Raw genomic sequence first — 24067 nt, forward strand, 5'->3', positions numbered from 1 at the left:
AATATATTTTTCTGTCTACGCTGCTGGCTCTTTCCAATGCAGTGTGTCAGCCTTGTCCACTCTCTGAGACATACTGCTCCGTGTCACTTTATGTTCTTCTGGGTTAACGCAGTCATCTGTGCAAAACAGTGCAAAAAAGAAAAAAGAATAATAGAACGGGACAAAGAAGGAGACCTGTGTGTGTCCCGCTATGTCCGGCTTTTTTCGACGCCGTTTTGGTGGCTCCTGGGCAAGTTGCACCTTCGACAAACAAGTCCAGAAATCGTCATGTGAGATGTGATTAAAGGGACCATCAAGAGGTCCTCAAAACTTCTGTAAACATACGTAATACATTCACCCCATGAAATATGAACCAAACATTGGATAAAATAACAAACACATTAACTAAAAACCACGACCACAAAAGGCGACTGCTGCAACCTGACCGGTTGCATGCTTTCTTTGCTACTGTCGTTATCTTTCCATGACTCACATGCGATCTTCAAAATGTGGTGCTAATTAAGTGTCTCATCTCTAGAGTACACAAACCGCGCACACCCACCATGCACCTGTTGAAAACAAGTCAACAGCAGCAGCAAAAAGGGGAGAGGTAATTTTAGTGTGCCTTGCGAATTCCATCATTAACGAGCCTCACAGATGGTCACGAAATAAAGTGCTTCTCCCGTGGCAGGTGATCTGTGCGGGAAAGCCTGCTTTACATGCCGCTCATCACTCTTTGCTCCAATCGTTGCGGATACGCGAACGCACAAAGGCAAAAAAAGAAAAGAAAGCGTCGCACAATAGCACTGGAGTGCCAACGTGCGTTGCATGCTGAGTGCGGTAATGCAGGTAAGCTTATTACGTTCTCGACGCGACTTCTCTCCATACCGCTACCAAGTGGTTATTGGTGATTTCTTAGTTGTATGCAAGATAGACTTGCATACCATCTACTAAACATCTCAGTCCGCAACACACAAGCGCATCGCTGGCGTTGCAAGGAAAGCAAAAGCGGGAACAAAATAAAGCCTGTATTATCATATGTAATGGACGAAATATTGTATTTCAATCCCTTACCTTGCACACTGTTGTATTTACTACTGTGTACTGAAATAGCATGGAGGTCGCAAAACAGAAGAGTAGCGTAGCCAGCGGTATGGATACTGTCAGGTACGCCAAGTTCAGAACTTTTATCCGTAGAAGCACACGGTTCATTGGTACGGGCGAATCCACCGACGAATGGGAATCCATTGCTTTGTAAGAGAAGTACGGATATATTACACGCACGTCTTCTTCTTCATCATTGTACTCTCCGGGCGCCGGCACCGTAGCATCTCTTGCCGGAAAGGCTGGAGGGTGACTACATCGCGCAATGAACTTCCACAGCCATCAGAAAATAATTTTGTCCTTTATAATCTTAGCTATAAAGTCACTGATGATAGAGATGTGGACGTGTTCGAAATTAAAGCGTCGTAATTTCTCTACAAGCCGTATCCAATGCACACGGATCTGGAACGACCGTGGAGGACGCGTCTCGGCGTTTCGGCAAAGCGCAAAGCAAAGGCAAAGCCTCGCACGTGAGCAGCATTTACGTGACGCTGCTTGTACATAATATTACTGTACAAAAATGGTCCTATTATATTTTTCGGCTGCAATATGTAATTATTCACGCGTACCTGAATAGTACTAACAATATTGATGAACACTGTGAAAATTATGATAACTTATCGCGCCACCATGCTGCTCTTTAAAGTTAGTACCTATGATAGCTGCCCTCACATATCCTTGCGCGTTTGCGCTCGCGTGCTTTATGTGTAATCTGGAATTATGCATAATTGAACATATGTTTTTACGAGCTGTGCCACCTCAGCGTGATTAAAAGCATTATTTACACTATCGAGTGCGATTTGCGATGTGGTGCGGTTTGCAGACACATTAGCGCCAACCGGAACGTCACGTGTATTGACGCGTATAATGAAGATCGAGCTATGTTTTAACGAAGTTTGTGCAGACGAAACTGGTACTGCACGTTTCAGCTTATTGATTGTTTCGAAGCACACTCCTCACGTTTACCAGAAAAGAAAACATTTCAGGGGCCAGCTACCTCCACGTAGACGAGTGGTGATTACTGCTCTTTCTATTTGGTAGAAGTTTTCTTTCGAAAGTGCATGTTTACTCGACGCTTGGTGTTCGTGCTTCTGCGCTGACGGTATTTTTTTTGCGTGCTTGGGTGGCATCATCTGTACAATTATACTATCTGTGCTTTCTGTTGGGAATATAATTGTCTGACCCCGACTGCTCCCGTCAAAACTGAGCAGTCTTCCAAGGTCTGTTAAATATGGCATCGTCAAGTGCATCTTGTCCTCGGCTGTTGCAAAGTCATGTCAGCATGAAGTTGCTTCCGCTGTTTCCTGACAAGTCTCAGGTCTCAACAAAGCTGATCCTCAGCTGGAAACAATATATTTGAATGGCGTTCTCATTTTAAACAAAGTAGTATGTCCAGCACTGAGCAATAACCATCATGCCATCCTACCATGTTTCATTTGATTACCCTGCCTCGAGACAGCCAGCATCTTCACGAGGAATCAAGTTGCTTTTTCTGTCCAGAACAAGTGATCCACCGTTACACCCTTCCTCAAACCAGATTCAAATAAGTGCTGCACTCTTCTAAAGAGCGGCTAGAAAGCAGGCGAGCTGGTGATATCTGATCTTCATAACCAGCCCAGAGGCTAGGGTAGAAACACACAAACACGTGTCCCAAACACAGTTGAAAATTTATTTTTCAACCCACTCAAATATATATATATATTTGGTATATATATGTACAGGGTGTATGCTATAAAAGGTCAGTGACATTTTCGCGCGTGACACTATATCTATTTGAGAGACGCACTTGTGCTGCCATACAGTGAATCACTTATGCCAGAGAAACCTACGAAAAAATTGTGGTTACCATTCACTGCGTAATAAAATAAACACGGCCACGGAAACTTTCGTCTTCATGTGTATCCTATGCGCAATACCGAGGGATGGAGGTGAAAGTTTGCATGGTCATATTTATTTTGTTACACAGTGCTAGGTAACCACAATCGTTCCGTAGGTTCCTCTAGCATAAATTATTCACTTTGAGGCAGAGGAAGTCTTTTCGTGATAGAGGTATAGCATCAAGGAGGTATCACTTCTTGCACGAAAATGTGACTGACCTTTTATAGCATACACCCTGTATATATACGTCAAGGGGGAAAGGGGAAAGAAACAGCTTCAACTGTTCCGTGTAAGAAACAGAAGGATTGCTGATAACATTCCCAGACGTACGTATCTCTGAGGTTTCCCGTAGAACTCTTTTCATTGTGTCAGCCTCTTTGACCACAGCCCTGGCCTCCTTCCAAACATACTTGTAATTATTGCATTCCTGAGCATGTTTGACAAACTCTGAATGAGGATCAGCTTTCTTTACGTTGGCCCGTGTCCTGTGTTATGTGGTCATTCACGCACCTAGAAGCCTGACCTACATAACGAAACCCACAAGCCATGGGGACCTCATACACAACTGCCTTTTGACAGGGAAGAAAAGGGAACCTTTGTTTCCTACATGGTGTCTGCTGAGAACTGAAAAGGGGTCAACCGATCCAGACGAAAAGCTTGCAAAGGCAACCTTGTCGTTGAACTTATTAGCAACTGCTTTCAAATTATGAGAAAAAAGCATGGAAAAAGGGGATGACCATGCGGGTGGATCTAGGCTCGGCACTACGGAGGTCACCTGATGGCTTACTAAGGCTGAATAGGCTTCGGAGAAGGCTGTCAGAAACATAAGTGTCACTATAACCTGCCTCACAGAGCCGTTGTATCTGGTTCCTTGAAGAGGCACACACATGATGGCAACAAGATTTTTTTAGGGCATTGGAAAAAAGAGACCCGACAAGTCCTGATTTCACGTTCTTCGAATGACAACTGTCAACAGCTAACAAGGGGCTTGCGGACTCTTTTCCACATTGTCAACAAAGGGTGGGTGAGGTACAACTTCTTACATCCAAAAACTCGAGAGAATTCTCAGAAGGGGCTTCCATGGTGAAATGCAATTCAGGAGCTGCACTTTTTGTGCTATAAATTAGGGAGGACAATGTACTTTGTTCGGTGGTAACGATAATTAGGTCATCTACGAAATGTTTCACATAAGATAAGGTACCTTGAGGTAATATTGACATAGGAAGCAACACTTAAATCCAAGCCGTGCAGATAAATTTAGGACAATTCAGATGCAACTGCAGACCCAATACATACACCATTTTTCTGCATAAAGAGCGTTCCATCAACCAAGACAACCAAGGAAACCAAGGATCTCAAGTATAAAGACCTTCGTGAAATTAGAAACACTGATGCCAATATTGGTTTGAAGAACATGTAACTTACAGTTTTACTTTGTAGTTTTTTACAGTTTTTTAGTTTAACTTTTTTCTTTGCATGTAACAGTTTTCCAGATCCCTGCGTATGAAAATAATGGCTTTGTCGTTTGCTAGCATGTTCTGCATGCTGGTCCCGATTACATTACTTCCTTAGGGTGCAGGAGGAAAGCAAAATGAAGGAAAGAATTTTGCGACGTTGCTGCCAACCCTCGCTGGAAGCGAACGTTAACTAGATCGCATGAGTCCGCCTTAAGCTTGGAAGACCAGTTTGATCTCCATTCTAACTTTGTTCTGTTAGCCTGTTGCTCAACTGTTGTTCATTGTCTGTTGTTCCATCAAATGTTGACAAACGAAGTAGTTATCATTATGTTCGTGTATCACATGCAGAGTAATCCTTTGGCAGGGGCTCAGTGTAGTCACATCAAAATTTAGACTCTGACACAGCTATTTTGTTTCATTCTCAGCACCGCTAGTTTGGCCTCACAATGTCCAGCAGCGAAGACTCAGATGGGAGCAATGAAGCTGAAAGCAGTTGTGATGAGGTGTCAAACAGTGAGGAGGAGGAGCAATTGAGGATTGGACCATCTCCAAGCGACATCAAATCGGAGAGTTTCGTTACCGATGTATGCTGCCACCCTTCACGGGACGCTGTGGCACTTGCCACCTTAGACGGTGATATCTCTGTTCACTCGTACTCCCTGGAAAGCCCCAGTCATGAACTGGTTTCGTTCTCACACCACAAACATCCGTGCCGAAGAGTACGTTTCAATCCGGATGGTACGCTGATGTTCAGCATTTCTAAGGACTCCTCGCTGGCCATATCGGACATGAACACTGGCGCAGTAGTGCACCATATCCAAGAAGCACATGAGTAAGTGTAACTTTTTTTCTGTAAAACTGTGGGTTTCGAACTGAAATCCAATCAGGTAATACATAAAAAAAATTATGCTCTAATTTTTTGGTAACAGACTTGGAGCAACTCACCTAGGTACCTGGAGTTATTCCTGCCACGACCTACATACTACTATACTAGAGACCTGGACATGCGCAAGGTTTCCAGCCTCTGGGTAGTAGTTGTTGTGGTCGCCGTTTCACTAGTTTTGAGATTTGGTGCCAGTTGGCACTGTTTTTGGACTTACAGGAACAGCAGCACTGTACAGTGAACTAGAGCACTGCACGGGCCCGGGCCCCCGACCCGACCCGGCCCGCGGGCCGGGCTGGGCTTGTTATTGGCTGTGTGCTCCGGGCCGGGCCGAGCCCAGGCCGACAAAAGACGGCAGCACCGCGTGCCGGGCCGGGCCCGGGCCGACAAATATGTTCCCGAGAGTCAGGCCCGGCTGGGCCACGCAGCTAATTCCACACATTGGAGACGCATTAGTTCATATCATCATGCGCTTGCGTCATTCCTGTGCATATTTTGCAAAGACAAGCAAAGGGTACTGCATTATGCATATGATTCGACCCTCTAGAACATTCTCCAAGCCACTTTACATTGCTCCTCACTCCTCACATATTTCACAATCACTTTGGCAAAGCTTGGTGAGAGGGATAGGGACTGGGAGAAGCAGTTTGTCGACAGCATGCTCTATCTCCGCAAAATCTTGACAGTGTAACGATAACGCCCCGTGCGTTCTGGATTTAATTTGGTCTCGTGCGGTTACGGTGTTAAACCGCCATCACTTGTATGTTTGTCTTCTCTCCTTATAAATTTACTTATAAATTTGTTTGATAATCGCCAGAAACGCGTACGTCGCGGCTGGAAATACTAGGCCGGGATCTACTCGCCGGGTCACCGGGCCGGGCCGCATAAAAATATGAAGGTCCGGGCCCGGGCCGGGCCATTTGTCGATGCGCCTGGGCCGGGTCGGGCCCGGAAAAGTCGGCCCGTGCAGTGCTCTACAGTGAACCACAGGCATGTTTACGAGCAAGTAGAGGGTAGCTTGTACATAGGAAGCAGCAGGCCATGTAGCAGACGAACCACAGTGTAGTTGTGATGAGAGAGCACATGTCGTTCTCTCTCCCCAATGATGCTCAACTCTTGACCCAACTCTTCCATTGGCGATTGCTGTATGCCCAGGTCTCCAGTATAGGCAATAATTTTCGCCATATCCAGTGTGCAGCCAGTTTGTAGTGACTGTGGGGCCACAATGTGGGCATTTCTGGGGGGGGACTACTAGAGCTTGGGCTCAATCCATTGACAAGGTCTGGCACTCAGGATATAGCTCATTGTTTGGTCGTCCTTCAGAGATGCATGATAATGCACGTTTTTTGCAGGATGCATAAGTTTTTTGCATAATGAAGCAGGTAATGATGCAATGATGCATGCATAATAATGCAAGTTTTTCTATATGATTGCCTTTCATAAGACGTAGGAATAAAACAGAGTAAAAAAACCTAAGTCAGTAAAGGACGTGGTATCTGATAAATTTCTGCGATGCTGCAGGTGCCCTATGCTGTTCCCAGTTGTTGAACCATACAGCGAACATAGTTATTATTTTTCTATATGTACATGGTGCATGGTCTCAACTTAAAGTTGCAAAGTTTTCATTGCAAACATTGCGGCTAATACCCACTGGGTAGTTTCTGGTTTTGTCTTCTCATATTTCTTCACCTGTGAAGTTCACTGCTTCTCATGTTCACTGTTCTCATTTCCAATTAAGTACCACCGCTCTAGCGTACCAGAATGTTCCCGTCACATATAAGCACTTGCAGACGTTGAAATTTCTCTGACAGGAAGGCTTGCTGATTAGTTTGGCTATGAACAAAACAATGATTGCTTTACAGATTTAAATTTTAACTATGCGTGCTCTAGCAGTAATATCAACAGCATCACATACAGGGAAGGGTAACGGTAATGGTAACGGAAACAGAAACGGTATATTACCGAAATTGGAGACGCTGACGATAACGGAAATGCATACCACGGTCCTCCATTACCGGAAACAGAAACGGAAATGAAAATTATCGTCCGGTCTTGATTTCGGGTAATGGCTATCCCTGTTATGCGATGACACTTGAGTGACTTTTAATTTTATTTTTGTATTTTGATGACTGCATTCCCAGCAACGCTCTAAATACTACACGTGAGCATGGAAACAAAGCGCAATATTGGATCTCGAGAGTTCATCTCTCGCTTACCTACTCGTTGCAGTCCTCATAACTTCATGGCATCCACACGTGAGAAACGCACTCTGCTCCACCATAGCACGAGGATGAGAGTCGACGATTTGCATTTATTTGTTTGTTTTTTACGATTTTCCATTTGACTGTGGCTCTGGCAGTATTGTTTACAACTGTGAGTGTCAGCCTGTGGCGGAATGCGATATTGAATGAAGGTTAGGCCAATTTTGAGTTGGACTTGGAGTGGCTGAAGACATGTTCCTACATTTTTTAAAAAGATCTTGCAAGATGTCCGCATCCCAACGACGTAAAACTACTTGCGTATTGTGTACGAGTGACATCGAAGCAGCACATGGGCAAAACAGGCTGCTGACGGAGCCAGACGGGCTGTCCTCCTGCAGGTCTGAAACAGCAGTTTCATTACCGGAGACAGTAACCGAAACGTCACGGAAACGAAATTGAAAAGCTGGTATCAGAAACGGATAACAGAAATTGACAGAATGGCGTAAATGCAGGCTAGCTGGTGGATGAATTCCATGATAGGCAAGCCTGAGCGATGGGCAAGACACGTAAACAAACACAAACACGAAGGCTCAAAATCAGCAAGACGTTTAATTGATAACAACAGACTTCATGAACATGTAGACAGTGCGAGGGAAGACAGAGAGAGAGGAATAGGGAATTGAGGACAAAATGAATTGAAGGAGGTCAAAGGAGGTGCTTGAAGGCCGGGTGGATACATACAGACGGCACACTAATACAATTGCCCACACTCTGTATGGCCAACGCTTCTCTCAAAAGACGTTTTCGCCTGTCTGGTTCCCACACCAGCACCGCCGTCTGGGACCATAGGGGTTGACAATTATTACACATTCTTAGATGATCCAACAAATTTGAATCTGGGCTGTTTTTATGCTTTCCCAACCTTTGGTTAACGCATTGAGATGTTTGACCTACGTATACAAAGCCACAAGCTAACGGGATTCTATATACAACATTTTTTGCACAAGGAACAAACTTGATGGTTCTGTGTTCAACATTACAGGCAGACTCTGGTTTTGAAAAAGGCGTTAAACGATCTAACCTGAAGTTGTTCCTAAAGAGGAGACGGACCCCCCATCTCATTCGACATAGCCTTCAAATTATGTGAAATCTTGTGGTAGTACGGAACTACTGCAATTTTCTTGTTTTTCTCATTTTCTTCCATTAAGCGTTTCGGGCGAGCTTGAAACTGAGCAAGTAGATTGTGCAAGCGAGTACATATACTGCATATATACTTGCACTGGGGCCTCCACAGGTGGCATCGTCACCGTGGAACATTGACGTCTCGCCTAGACGCACTGTTAGCGCCGACCCAAGATCATGTCACTTCCCTGCGCCAGGCTGAAGAGCTCCAAGTAGAGCGAAACACCTGTCCTCGGCTGGGAGTGCACGATCAAATTGTAAACATATGTTGAGCGTGCAGCCACAGACCTTCAGCTATTCGTCCTTTGTATACGTACTCGCTGCTTGCACTGCGGCCTCCACAGGTGGCATCGTCACCGTGGAACATTGACGTCTCACCTAGACGTACTGTTAGCACCGACCCAAGATCGTGTCACTTCCCTGCGCCGGGCTGAAGAGCTCCAAGTAGAGCGAAACACCTGTCCTCGGCTGGGAGTGCACAATCAAATTGTAAACATATGTTGAGCGTGTAGCCACAAACCTTCAGCTATTCGTCCTTTGTATACGTACTCGCTGCTTGCACTGCGGCCTTTACAGGTGGCATCGTCACCGTGGAACATTGACGTCTCGCCTAGACGCACTGTTAGCACCGACCCAAGATCGTGTCACTTCCCTGCGCCGGGCTGAAGAGCTCCAAGTAGAGCGAAACACCTGTCCTCGGCTGGGAGTGCACGATCAAATTGTAAACATATGTTGAGTGTGCAGCCACAGAGCTTCGGCTCTTCGTCCTTTGTATGTATGTATATATATATATATATATATATATAGATACTCATTGAACGATGCGACAGCACCAGAGGACACGTGTTTCGCCGTGTTTGCGGCTCGTCGGCCCTGGGTAGCGGCGCATCGTTCGGGATTGGCAAACCAGGGGTCACTCGCTCGCTGAGTGACCCCTGGTTTGCCAATCCCGAACGATGCGCAGCTACCCAGGGCCGACGAGCCGCAAACACGGCGAAACACGTGTCCTCTGGTGCTGTCGCATCGTTCAATGAGTATCTGTTTCTCTACGTGCAGCCATAGAAGCCATTTTAATCTGTAAGTTTGAATTTCAAACACGTCTAGCATCATTTACTTATTTTTTTAATGGCTTTTCCTCCCTCTTTATATATATATATATATATATATATATAGTTATATATATATATATATAGTTATAAATTTTTTTGAAAAAAAAAAAATCTTCCTGCTGTATAACTTCTCTGGGGTGAAAGTCTGGACTTCTTTGTCGTGCAATAAACACTTCAAATCTAGTATGTGCATACACATCTCACATCACTTCAATGTAACGAAAATTCAAGTGTCGGCCATACTCTGCAGTCTTGTACCTGGGCTATCATGTCACTGTGTTTCCAAATGAGCATAAATAAATTATGCAAAAATCATGCAACAAATATCAAGTTGCTGCACTCTTTTGTCATACAAAGCACCCAAGCTGTTATTATGCTAAGAAAATGGCATCCAGGAAGAGATGGCAGTATACATAGAAAGGAAAACCCATAATTACTCTCATGTGATAGCAGACAGTGCTAGCAAACATGAAAAATAATAATCAAATGGATCAAAGAATGTCCTACGTCCTGGAGCTTTGCGACTTGGGTTTCTGACATTTAAAAAGTCAGCAGTGTTTCCTTGTCTTTCTTGTCTTGAAATCCGTTTCAAACACAACAAGTTAAGTTTTGTTTGCAGAATTATAAACATTTGTTCAAAGAGGGAAAAAACATGTTCCGTGTTTGTGCTCTTTCATGTGTGTTTGGACATTGTTATAATATATATGCACATATACATAAGAAATGTACATAAACCAACATTATCACCCACATCTCTTTCTCTGTTAAGTTGAAGTGGAAAACAAGGCTTGTTAAAAATAAAAGCATCCAGAACACCTATGGTTGCTGGGTGCTCCTATGCCCAGGAATAACAAAAAACTACACATTGCTAGCAACTTTACAGGCATTGCATTTGTTACATAATTCTTATTTTATTTTGCAGAAGCCCTATTTATAGTCTCTGCGTAATTGACGAGTACCTGTGTGCCACAGGTGACGATGACGGGCAATTCAAGGTGAGCAACAATATGCACCTTCATTCTTCCAAAGGGCTAACATTCAGCCCAGCACTCAATTCTGACAGTGAATATTTAATTCACAAGGACATACCATACTACCACACATTTTTCGGCATCCCGGAATAAACAAAAAGATAACCAACATGCCAGTAAAACACCTCCGACCTTGCAAAATCTGGATGCCAAGAAATGCGCGGTAATACAGTACCAGATTTCGCAAAGTGACTATGTATACTTCAGAGAATACTACGTGGACACCGCAGAAGAAAATGACCACGGCCTTTGTCCATGATCTGCCTGGACTCCGAATGAAGGCCAAGAACCTGCACTGTAGTCGTGTTCAACTTAAAAAGGGAAAGAAATCTAGTCAGTCAGCCCTCAAAATATTACTGCACCACAGATAGGATTGCTGGACACAGAGAGGTCATGCTGTTTCCCTGTGCCAGATAATATAATTCATCATACTCACACTGCTTCTGTATTGGCTGTTAAGACTGGACTTATGACACCACGCTGCAGCAGAAAGTGTGCTCCCCTACTGATGGAGCATGGTAGTGCTGCAGTATTTCTCCTTGCGCGCTATTGTGTCTCCTTATCTCCAATGGCGTATGTAGTTTGGACTACATTTCTTCTCCCTCTTAAGCTGAACACTACAATAGATATGCACATTAAATTGGTAACCAAGGTGCATCAAATGAATAACTTTGCAATATGTCCCCAAGCACACATTGTTGTAACCTCACAAAAACACAACACAGTCTCATTAAAACAGTAGCCAGCAGAGAGGACGACAGATCAAAATTAGCAGAAAAGGGCGTAGCATCATCATCTGGTCGACAGACAGGTACATTTTTTAATCCCGCAGCCAACTCGGAAACACATCACACTACCATACTGGACCATGGCCCAACAAAGGAGAACACCACACATATCGTGCTCACCCTGCGGGATCAATAAGACCGAAAACTCATCACTCGCAATTACCTTAAATACCTCACCCTAGCCAACACAGAGGCAAGGCATTCTAACCAGGGAAGGATAACGGACGTATTTTGGTTACCGTTTCCATTTTCGTTACTGATATATTTTCCATTTCTGTTACCCGTTTCTGATACTGGCCTTTCAATTTTGTTTCCGTTACGTTTCCGTTACTGTTTCCGGTAATGGAACGGTTGTTCAACGGGAGGACACCTGTCCGGCTCTATCAGCACCCTCTTTTGCCCAAGTGCTGCTTCTGTGCCATGTGTACACACTACACAAGTAATTTTACGGCGTAATTTTACTCAAATCTTGCAAGGTTAAAAAAAAAAGAAAAAGAAAATGTTGGAACATGTCTTCAGTCTTCAGTCACTCGAAGTTCAGCAACTCAAGATGGGTGTAATCTGCATCCAATGTCGCATTCATAAGTGGACGCTCTCAGTAGTAAATAATACTGCATGGCCACAGTGAAATGAAAAAAAAAAAAGAAAAGCACAAAATAAGTAGCTAAAAATTGTAGGCTGTCAAGTTCGTGCTAAGGTGGAGTATAGTCATGTGTTGATGTCATGGAGCTATGAGGACTGGGACGAGGTAAGCGACGGATGCACCCTCGAGATCCAATAATGCAGTTTCTTTCCATGCCATGCTTTCGTGTAGTATATAGAGCCTTACAGGGAATGGAGTCACGAAAACAAAAACGAAGAATAGAAAGTCACTCAAATGTCATCGCACAACAGGAATACCCATTACCCGAATTCAATACCGGACGATAAATTTGTTTCTGTTTCTGTTTCCGGTAATGGAGGACCGTGGTATGCGTTTCCATTTCCGTTATCGTTACCATCTCCAATTTCTGTAATATACTGTTTCTGTTTCTGTTATCATTACCGTTACCCTTCCCTGCTTCTAACTACTCTCTAAAATTCACAAAGTACATCCAAATGAAATCTACACTGCAGAAAATCTCTGCAGGCCTATTCTTTCTAACTATATAACACACTGACAGAAAGGCTCAAAATTCCACAATGGCCACCTAAAGCACATTCCAACAACTGTTACCATCCATGGCATATACAAGATACCCACACCTGCTCAGAGTAATCAGGCATTTGGATACAGCACATCCATTTAACAGACACCATGCTTGCAGCATAGCATGTAGCATCACTACACACAAACATGCCACATAGTACCCAAAGTACCACTCCGAAGTACAGTGTACAACTCAAACACGAACAAAGACCAAGCAGTTCACACTAAGGAACTTTGTTCTCAGACTAAACTGCGTTAGGTTCGGTGACAATACTGTATTTACACGCATAATTTGCGCACTTTTTTTGCTTAAACATTCAGAAAAGTTGGGGGGGTGCAAATTGCGTGGGGACGTTTGTAAAGATATTCGAATGGCGCAAAATTCCAAAATTTTAGTATGCCAGTCATATACTGTATTTACTCGTGTGCACACTTTTTCCGATTTTTTGTTGTTGTTGTTTGTTTTCCAAAATAAGAGGTGCACGTTAGAATCCAGGACGACTGTGACGGATGACACAGAGGGAGGTGGATGACGCACAGTGCAGGCCAGATACCCACGCGTCAATTACGTGATTTTTAAATTTTCTTGGCGTTTTACGTTCCACACTAGGGGTGCGCAAATTATGCGATGGTACAAAATATGCAAGCAAATACAGTATTTGACACAGACATATGGTACAAGCAGTGACACACCTATTGCACCCACATAGCGTATTTGCACGATTACAGTACGCTGCCGACAACAAGATGACCCCCACACTATAACATTGTTTGTTCTACCCTCAAGTTTCGTTTGAGTTGTTCAGTGCAGCAATGATGTTTGTGGCTCTGGGAACCATTTTGAACACAACCTAGATAAAGGAGCACTGCTTATTGTATCGTCTCACTCCTTCAAGGTGTGTCATAGTCGAATGAAAACTGCAAAATATTGTGCAAAGTCACATGTCCCAACCGCCTGTATTTTTTCATGGTGGCAGATTCATTAATTAGCTAACTTTTTAATTTTTCGTCTTAGGGCCGAAAGTTGTAGAGTGTGTCGAGGAGTACCATGATAGGCAAGCCTGAGCGATGGGCAAGACACGTAAACAAACACAAACACGAAGGCTCAAAAACCTTGAGCCTTCGTGTTTGTGTTTGTTTACGTGTCTTGGCCATCGTTCAGGCTTGCCTATCATGGAATTTATCCACCAGCTAGCCTGCATTTACGCCATTCTGTCGAGGAGTACCCATCTCAATTGTTTTCTACAGTGTACAAGCTGCATGGAATTTTTTTTCTGGCCTCACGAAACCCGAAAGTGTACAACGTGATATGAGGCGAGTGCAACAACACGTGCACCTTGATTTCAGAGCTCTACAGAAGACCTTATTTGCCGAGAAGAGACTTTCAGGTGAGCTCTGACCCGAAGGTCGCTTCTCGGCAGATAACGGATGTAGTTCTATATCCAGCGTATACCATAGTTGTAATAAATGTGGCAGAAGTGATGCGCTACATGGCTATTGTTCACTATGCATGCTTGTTGTCAGCTTTGGGACTACAGGAGGCAACAGGCCGTCATGGAAAACAAGGATTGTGAGGATTACATCAGTGACATGGTAATCGACTCTGCCAAGAAAACTCTCCTTGTTACATGGTAAGCTATTCTAGGTAGAATTAGATGGTGCTGGCAGTGTTGTTTCACCCACATTTCATTCTTGAATGTGAAGATTTCGCTGGATATTTGTCTCTGTTTTAGTGTTACAGTATAGCACGTTAGTTTTGCATGGACTTCGATTCATGGTTTCATGCAAACACTACCTTTAAACCTGTTCCTTTAAACTAAATTTTGTGTGTTTGCAACATGCTCCATGTTTCGGTATATAAATTCATGAGAATAATTGCGCGCTTTCAGTTTATTGGTGTGGCCTGGAAATTACATTCATGTTGAAAGTCACCACTTAGGACATGAATCATGGTTAGCTTGTGGCGGGGCTCAAGGTGGGAAGCTCATACTGTACTCTCATAGTGGCAAGGAGAATAAGGGAGACCAAAGGGCAAGTGGTCACACTGCTTACTAATAGAGAATCACTTGGAACAGCTAGGCCATTTTTACACCGGTTGTTGGTGACATGGGCAAACACTATTTGAAGAAAGCTGCGTGAAAAAGTGTGGCTGCAAGTACACAGTGCAAAATATATTTCATTGGCAAGTCAATAAAATTTTCTGTTTTTCAAAATTTGAGATTATGCAGGACACATACGAAACACATGAAGGGTTCACATGAGTGCAATATTTATCCCTCTGTTGAGAATGTTTTCAGTGGATTTCAGCTGAGTACTTACTAGTTATAAGTAACTATGGTAATATAATTACCTAATGACTTTTACTATCGCATGAATTATGTCAGTGACCTACATCAGTCAGATGTGAGTAGCCAAAGAGCAGGACAGTGGCAAGCTCTACGGTAGATAAGTCATCAGAGGGCAGCAGTGGAATTGTAATGCATTTTGTGATGTATAGTTGAAAAATGGGTTGCCTGGAAACATAGCTTTTGGCAGTGAGTGCATATACTTCTAATCTGTAAGCATCTCTTGACAACACTGTGCTGTTGTTGGAAGCAAATGGTGCAGTGGTTTAAACACCTGTCTATAATATTACATATCTTCAAAGCCCCCAAAGATTTTCCTTCTTTATTATGTGCTTACTGACATTACAAATACTGTATAAGTAGGGTGTCTAGTTTTCAGGTTTTATGATTTTTCAAATTCCTGGGGCGGGGGGGAGGGGGGGATCGCGTGCTATTTACACACAAGAATTTTGAGAGCAATCAGGCGCTACGATCTCTGTTTGTCATGTCATCAGGGAATTTTTGGGTGAAATGAAACCATATGAAACAAGCCATGCTATGACATTGGGAAGAGAAACAACAATCCTCATTTTTCCGCTCAGAACTGGGGCAGTGAATGACAGCGATATTCAAACACTTGCCTTAGCTCCACGAAAGCTCGTCTTTGTCTTCTGCAGGACAGGATTATAAAAGGAGGACAAATAGGTTGTCACAAATAGCTTTCATTGCTGATATTCTGATTCACTTCTCTGACGGTTTACCTAGAATGACAAGTTGAAGGACCGCAAGGATTTAGGGTAGATATAGGTTTTACCTGAATTCTTGAAAACTTGTTCGGGGAAAAACTATCGTGAAGAATCTGGTTTAACCCGAAAACAAAGAACCCTATGTGTACCTAAATAATAATTTTAGCGAGGACTTTGTGTATAGTGATTGCCACAAGTGTTACCCCAGTGCAGCTGGTGATGGTGAAGACAAGGGACGGTACAAGGAGATCAGGACGGCGATACACTGTTGCAACAGTGCATCATCGTCCTCGTCTCTTTGTACCGTACCTTGTATACACCATCACCCACTGCACTGGAGTTTTAACTGATTTTAGTATGACATACCAGCCTACCCGAGTTTTAACTTTATTTGCACTAATGTTATTTTTCCACAAAATTAAAGCACCACAAAATATTCCCCAAACATACCTCCGTCAGAATTTGCGAATTAATAACACTGCAAAATTAACTAGTTATAGAGTATACATCAGATCAGTTTTTGAAGGTCAGCAATGTGGATTTTCAACTTTCATTTTGTTTCACCCAGTTGTTGATGGTCTATATGCAAAACTTGAATGTTCAATCATGCAAGTTGTGCTTTCAGCCTAGTAAGTCGATGTACTGTCAAACTCCCTTGATGCCTTTTGTTTCCTACAGAGCTGTTTTATTCCACAGATCAGCATTTGCCCCATCAGGTATATTTAATAAAACTTATTTTTAGTGGTTTGTTAGTAACAAGCTGATATTTCATCACTTCAAAGGGCACTCAAATGCAAAAACAAGTTGGCTTCAAATTACATTGGACGCTGTGTTGATTTCAGGCTTATTATCATAATTCAGACCTTTGGTTCCGTTACAAAGCTACAGTCAAAATTATACCCGACTCTTTCTTGCTTCGGCGCTAAGCACTGACGATGCTTCAGCTTGTGCATCTGAGTCCATGCTGAGCGTGCCACGCTGTGGAGCAGTCCTGCTGAAAAACGTAGTGCGCGTTGCGAAACGGAGGCATTGCTATCCCAAGGAACACTCAAGCGACCAAACAATCAAGTGACCTAATTGCTGCACGTACGAGGTTACAGCTAGACAAGTTACTCAACCGTGTTGTACCGTGTTTAACCGTGTTCAGTTGTGCTGCCTGCGATGAGGTAGTCAGGCCTTTTTTTTTCGTCATGACTAGTCCACCCATTGCCAAGGCGAGGGTTCTATTCATCCGTGAGCAAATGGGGACCAAAAATTCATCACACTGCAAGTTGAAGATAAATGTTGTCAGTGAACATTCACGAGAACTGTGGTGGGCTGCAGTTCAGTGAATCTGTATTGAAAAATGCAGCAGCACGCATCATGCAGCTCATACATGGAATCTACTGGAACCCATGGGCAGGTGGTAGCTCGGAGATGTACTTGCGAGCCTATCTGCACCAAAATTCATCGAGCAAGGTTTGTTGAAGCTGCATCTTGTCAAGGAGTGAGGAGCACGTATCATCGGCCATGCTGCCTGTCTGTGAAAAGTCGAGTAGAACAGTGAAACATTTTCCGACAAGAAAGTAGGGGGGACACAGAGGAGAAAAATCCCTGGGGTCGTGGGATGCGTCAAACACTTAGAGTTCATCATGACTTCGATTTCTGTGCGGACGGTGGTAATCCGCTCGAAGGACAGGCAGGTCTGACTGAGAGACTTGCGCAAAGCGTCTTTCACAGACCTTACAAGACGCTCCCAGAACCCGCCCCACCAGCGTGCGCGTTTAGCAATAAAGATCCATTGAATGTGATGGCCGACACAGTACTGTTGGAGGGGCTCAGCGTGAACAAGGCGGTGAAGCTCTGCAATGTCTTGTGACACCTGTTTGAACGTTCGGAAGTTGTCCGAGTACACTTTGCACGTGATATATCTTTGGGTGATGAAAGTCTAAATGCCTGGAGGAAGTCGGCAACTTCCATGGATGAAGTCAGTTCCAAGTGTATGGTGCATGTGGTAGCACAGGGGAACAGGGCTACATACGATTTTAGACTCGAACTTGGCTGATCCGTGCAGTAATAAATAAGACCAGCAAAGTCGCAGTCTGGGAGGAACAGTCGAATGGAAGAGTCGCCGTTCATTGGTGCGAGACAGAGCTGCCAAATCGTCGACACGTGACACATGCATAGATGACTCTTTTCACTGTTTGACGTCCCCTTAGTACCCAGAGCCGCTCTCGTAGCTGAGCCAGAGTGCCTTGCACCCCAGTGTGGAGCTGTTGAATGTGGATATGTGTCACCAGGAGCCAAGTAAAACTATGCCTGCCAGGTAGAACAGTGGGATAGATCAAGGACTTGTCCAGGTCACTGGAGACCAGTCGGGTCTTGAGTTGAAGCAGACCATCGGAATCTAGGAAAATCTCTAAGGTCTTGAGAGAGTCATGACCTTCAGGATGCAGACCAGAAACTTTGCATAGATCATCGGTAGTGGTGCGTCAAGTAACTCCTATGACGTTAGCAGAGAGTGTCGTGGCACGGCCGATGACGTATGCTGTGCTCTGTCTTCCGCATCTGAATTCCTCAAGTCCAAACGCGCACAAAGCAACAAGTCTTTTGCACCATCTGTCGCATATTTGACCCATTTGCATTCTTGGTGCCATACGCTATGTCTGCCAAGATTCTTTTTAAACGCCTATGGGAGGAAAAGTCCTCATGGGATACCCATCTTGTACCGGAACACTCTACCACACGACAACCAAGATATTGATTCTGAGGCGCAAGGGTGTGACATGTATCTGGAAATCATTGCTCGGTCGCGTTGGATTAAACACTTGTTCTCAATTGGAGTCATTCTATCCTATACGGAACACTACGATCGTACCCTTTCCAAATCCACATGCCCACTATAGGTACATGCACGCTTCTCCTGCTGTCTCGTTGGATGTCGCCAATCTTTTCCTCCTGGGGATCCCATTTGTTGCTGCCAAAGACGGATTTGTTTTCATTGTGTTTTTCTTTTAAATGGTAGCGTTGTGTGAACTAATTTTGTTTGAATTGTACCAATTGAAACACGGACTTTCATTTGAGAGCAAGTTGTTTTTGCATTTTAGTGCCCCTTTAAAGGCATATCACATGAAGCAATTCAAGAGCAAGTCAATTACATTGAGTAACTGTATTGATGAGTAACTAATATTGATGAGTAACTGTAACTGAGGTGCATTTTAGTTTGATTAACTTCTCCTGTAACCTAATTACCTTGAGAGTCATGTGAATGTAACTGTGGCATCTTTTGAGTAACTTAACCAGCTCTAGTCAGGATATGTTGTCCCATTTTTGTTGCGGTAAGTTGCCATGGTCTCTGAACTGTTGTCCCCACCATTTACAGGCTTGGTACGGCAATACACCTGGCATGTGAGAAAAAGGCACTTATCCTGTCATTCCCCCTTCATTGCTCTCACAAGCTGTATCTCTAGGTCATAATGCTTATAGGGCCCCTAAAGAAACAAATAGTCTCGAAATAGTTCAAAGAAATATTTGTGTTCTGTTTAGTGAAAGCTGGGTCAGAATACATCCTGGACAGGTAATATCAACTTATGACCTATTTGGAAAATATTATCTGCCTTTAGACTTCCCGAACAAAAGCGGAAGGCTAATCTCTTCATGAAAGGCTTCCAAACCACCACGGATGTGTTTGGCAAGCATTGCAAAAGATTGGTTTTGTCTTCAATATTGTATGCAATTTAGCAGGAACAACCTATATGAGCTACTGGTTCAGTGCATGGGGTGCTTGCTGCGGGTTCATGAAAATTGTGCACCCAGAACTGCCCTAAACTATTGCACAAGGTGCAAGCCCTAGGATGATAGGTTATTTTCTTCTCGTATAATTTGTCTTTGATATGCACTGCAAGTATGCATAATATTAGTTACATGACCACAATGAAGATAAAAGTGGAGACCATGTAACATGACTTGCCACCGCCTCTATGACAACCTCCACACAGCATGTCTTTTTTGTGTACTATTTTCGAAGGTACCCATAGTTTAATATGCATGTTGTCAAGCCAAATGATCCCGCTTAACTTTAGCACTGTTTCATGAGCCTAACCTGCATAGTTTAGTCACAGAAAAATTGGAAGTGCAACATGTGACAACTCATCTTCGTCTCCCCTATTACTTTGGTGCATCGACACTCGCAAGCAAAACTAAAGGGAATGCACAGTCATTTTGGTGCACATCCAACAACAACTACGCAGTATTGGCAGCCCTGCATTGTCACACGTGGTTCTGTCTACTCTGAGTATTGTTGATGTCTATCAGAAAGGAAGTAATTGATTGAATGTGCATAAGGACGTTGTGGCCTGCGACACTTTTCTCGTTAGAGAGGTTTTACGTTCTTTCTTGCAAGTTCATAGACTTTGCTGAGTACTAGGGCTGTGCGAATAGTGATTTTTGGGTTCGAATCAAATACGAATCGAATAATGAAATCTTCGAATAGTAGCAAATTGAATAATGTTGAATATCACGCACAAGTGTGTGCTTGTTGCTGAATAGTAAGTAAAAGTCTGCATTGAAACCAGGTGCTTAGTTGTAGTTTGTGAGACACTGGCTGCAAACTATGTCCTGGCTAGCTTCGCTACACCAGGAAACTCAAACTTGCCAACACTTGTAAGGGCAAAAGCTTGCACACCCCCTCTAAATGTTACCCTTAATTTGTGTTTCACATATTTCATTGATGAATACATTTGTGCTAGAATTGTCCTGAAAATTGTAATTCTGGATGGTACTAGTACCCAGACATAACATAGTCGACCGTGTGATGAAATCCCCTTTTTGTATGGTGTCATAGCTGGTCCTGCTAAAGCTCAAAATAATTAAACTAACAAACTTCCCTGCCAACATTTGGTAAAATATTTCTCGAAAGTGGCAAGTTGAAGTGATCCCTCAAAGCGCACTTTTAAACCATGCCTGCAACCCGTCAGCACTGGCAGAAGTGTAAACTAGGCTTCATCTGACTGCCCGGAGACATGAGACGAAGCCAACTTGCAGGATATATTTGAGTCGCAGATATCTAAGTAGGCCTCGAACAACGCTCAGAGGCATGAGTTGAAGCCAGCTTGCGGACTTTCGAATATATTCAAGTATTCGATAAAATGTTATTCGGTTCGAATACGAATAGCGCGGTACCGTTATTTGGTACAATTATAGAATATTTCGAATATTCGCACAGCCCTACTCTGTACTGATCGCCATGTTGAAGGGTTTTACTAAGCTTTATGTGAATAATGTTGCAGTGGTGAAGGTACGCTCTCAGCATTCAACGTGAAGAAGAAAACAGTCGAACTTCAGTCGGAGCTGTTTGAGCAAGAGTTCCTTTCTGTGGCAATAATGATGGTAAAAACCCACGTTTTGATTCTCTCGATATTTCAAGTGTGGAACGTAGACCTGACAATTGTTCTTCCTTTAGAGGGGCCGCAAAGCTGTTGTAGGTGGTGGCGATGGAAGTTTAAGTATTTTCAACTGGGGCCAGTGGGGTAACCTGAGTGATCGCTTTCCCTGCAAGCATGATCAAGCTGTGGACTGCATGGCTGCTATAACAGACCATGTTCTATGCACAGGAGCTGCAGATGGCAAGATCAGGTAGAAACCGTCACTTTTTTTTCTCTATCCTATGATGCTATTTCTTCTGCCCTAAAATCATCCATGGCTCTTAGGAGGCCAGATTCATTACAGTGACATGGACGACAGTTCAAACAAGACTTGCTCAATTCGGGAACATGCTGTACCTTGTACTGAACTGTAGTATAGGCACCCTCACGTCAGAAGAGACATAGAACTCAAATCTATTCAAAGTAAAGTAATTATAGTTCTGCTATGAATTGTTATGAGTAGGGGCAGTTTTCATGAGTAGCCAAGTTTTCAGGGATGCCATAATTTGCAAATTATTTACGAAAAAAAAAAGGCATTCTACAGAGGGTGTCTTAATTACATGATGGTAATGCCCACTTATGATGTTACTAGTGCTGTGTGGAACCTGGCTGTTGTGCTGCTAAATCACGCATAAAACATGCAGGAAAAATTGTACCAGCACTTGTCTACCCAAGTTGGGGATTCATCAGTTATGCTAGTAAATATGGTAGTTTCTTTCCTCATTGGGCTGCAGTATGAAAAATATATTTGTTGGAGAGAAGTGTGAGGTTTTGAGGGTATAACCTATGTTGGTGACTTTTAATTTAACCTGTTTATAGTTATGTATGTAATTTCATCATATTACTGAATTATTTTAAATAATGAAACATGATCTAGTTGATGTAGAATTACACCAAAACATTGCATGAAATTTCAGAAGTCATAGGAGCTGTGATCTGGGAGCTATGGGATGGGCTGGTTCTGAGACCTGTACGATAGCGTGGAGGATGCAGTAGAAAACCACGAGGTGGAGCAAGGAGCAAGGGTTATGAAAGCACCTTTAGACAGCTACTTGCCTGAAGCAAGGTGGCAATACATAGCTACAGTCGGTGATGTCTAAGTGGGCCCACTCTACTGAGGGCGAGGCTGATGATGACAGCTGTACCAGTCTTCACAAAGTCTCGTGTGGAAGTAACTGGCTCCTTGTAGCCTGTGTTCCAGCTCCTTCCTTGTACATCAGCTGTTATTGTCGTCATTTTTCATCGCCATCCCAGTGCCACCACAGAAGGGCTCAAAAAGCATATATGTCACTTGAAGTAGAAATTAGAGTTACATGTACAGGGATACATGTTTGCACAAAAAGCATGATCCTGGTGCACAAGAGAACCTTTAATAGTGCAGGTCAGAAAAGCTGCTCAGCTGCCAACCTGCAACATCACGTAAGCCAACCAATAGCAAGGAGCGTGCCTTTTTTCTTTCTCCTTGTGGTTGTATTTGGCACCCCACATCTGACATGGAGTAGTTGACTGGTAACCTTTCTCCCTTGCCAACCAATAGAAGACTTCACAGCACGCCAGAAGCAGCTGGGAGGGATCATGGCTGCGGTGCACATTCTTGTAAACTATAATTTTCTCGAGAAGTGTGGCCTTCCCAAATGAAATTTGTGTAGCAACGTTCGGTGATGGATATTTCACGATACATGCACATTTCAGAATTTTTAAAAGGTAGAATTACTTTCAACGAAGATTGTCTCCCATTCTGCTATTATCTGTATTTTGCCCGATTAGTTAATGAATTTTAGATAGTTAGTCATCTTCATCTTGTAGCTACATACTCTCTTCGAGAGGATGTCCGCCTGGCTGTATAGCTAACTGCAAAGACAACATCTATGCTGCTCCCACAACATTTTGATTAAAAAATCTGTAATTGATAAAAAAAATACCTTGTATGTTTGAGGTGCCTTCTGTGCTCCATTAAGTGTCAGCCACATAACGATCAGAAAGATGTACGTTAGATGTAAGAAAAGAAATAGCAGTGCATGTTTGGCTTTATAAATGTCTAAGTTATCTGTATAGTCATGCCCTACTTATCTGGACTCCTGTGTTTCCCAGTTCAACAGTCCAGATAGTGAATTTCTGGATGTTCTACACAACTGCTGCACTTGGAGGGTTTTGACAGGCAGTTGCATTTGTTTCCTAGGCAAAATTATGTCCAGTATTCAATTAATACAGATTTGTTTTTTATGCAATTAATCAACATCAGAAGACATTCAGAAAGTTGTTGACTATGTTGATTCTATGTTCTGGGTTTGGATGCTGATTTTCAGGTAACTGAATGAGTTTCTAATGCAGTTTAGAACATACCAATGTTTTCGTACAGATTATGAGCTTTTCAGTAAAGGAGATCTGGGGATAAGTGTTATGTACATACATAACTGTACATGCTTCACGTTTGCTGCTTTCAAGTGGCATGCCTTCAACTTAATATGCCTTGATATGCCTTTATGTAGGGCACATACTATTATCTAACCATAGCTGTTTCTTTTTCTTGCAGGGCTGTATCTCTCTATCCGAATCGTTATTTGGGGGTTATAGGATCGCATGAAAAGTTTCCCATTGAGAGCTTGTCCCTCTCTCATGACCAACACTTATTAGCCAGTTGCTCACATGACAGCACCGTGAAGTTTTGGGATGTCTCGGGTCTACATGATGTCCGGGTTGATCCAACAGTAAAGGCAAAGGAAGGAGCCAGGTCCAAAGACATCAATGACTTCTTTGCTGGATTTGCAGAATAGAAAAATGTTGTTATATATAA

At 43.2% G+C, this 24067-nt stretch overlaps 2 protein-coding genes across 6 annotated transcripts in view; one reads left to right on the top strand and one right to left on the bottom strand.

Moving 5' to 3' along the window:
* The window catches only part of LOC135394441 (post-GPI attachment to proteins factor 2-like), a 51288-nt gene extending 49750 nt beyond the window's left edge, over window positions 1-1538 (bottom strand). The window contains exon 1 of the mRNA XM_064625181.1: window positions 1054-1538. Coding sequence (XP_064481251.1) covers window positions 1054-1227 — 174 coding nt within the window. The 5' untranslated portion in view covers window positions 1228-1538. The remainder of the gene's footprint in view (window positions 1-1053) is intronic.
* LOC135394438 (WD repeat-containing protein 55-like) lies at window positions 807-24067 on the top strand. Of its 5 annotated transcripts, none has more exons than XM_064625179.1 (7): window positions 807-828; window positions 4844-5250; window positions 10716-10788; window positions 14326-14432; window positions 21139-21238; window positions 21312-21484; window positions 23807-24067. In XM_064625179.1, the coding sequence occupies exons 2-7, from the start codon at window positions 4865-4867 to the stop codon at window positions 24045-24047; spliced, it is 1080 nt and encodes a 359-aa protein (XP_064481249.1). In that variant the 5' UTR covers window positions 807-828; window positions 4844-4864; the 3' UTR covers window positions 24048-24067. The 5 variants fall into 5 exon arrangements, with proteins under 5 accessions (XP_064481249.1, XP_064481247.1, XP_064481246.1 ...); XM_064625177.1 differs by lacking the exon at window positions 807-828 and adding an exon at window positions 1950-2120; XM_064625176.1 differs by lacking the exon at window positions 807-828 and adding an exon at window positions 1955-2097.

This window comes from Ornithodoros turicata, chromosome 5 (genome assembly GCF_037126465.1).
Source record: "Ornithodoros turicata isolate Travis chromosome 5, ASM3712646v1, whole genome shotgun sequence".
Classification (NCBI taxonomy): domain Eukaryota; kingdom Metazoa; phylum Arthropoda; class Arachnida; order Ixodida; family Argasidae; genus Ornithodoros; species Ornithodoros turicata.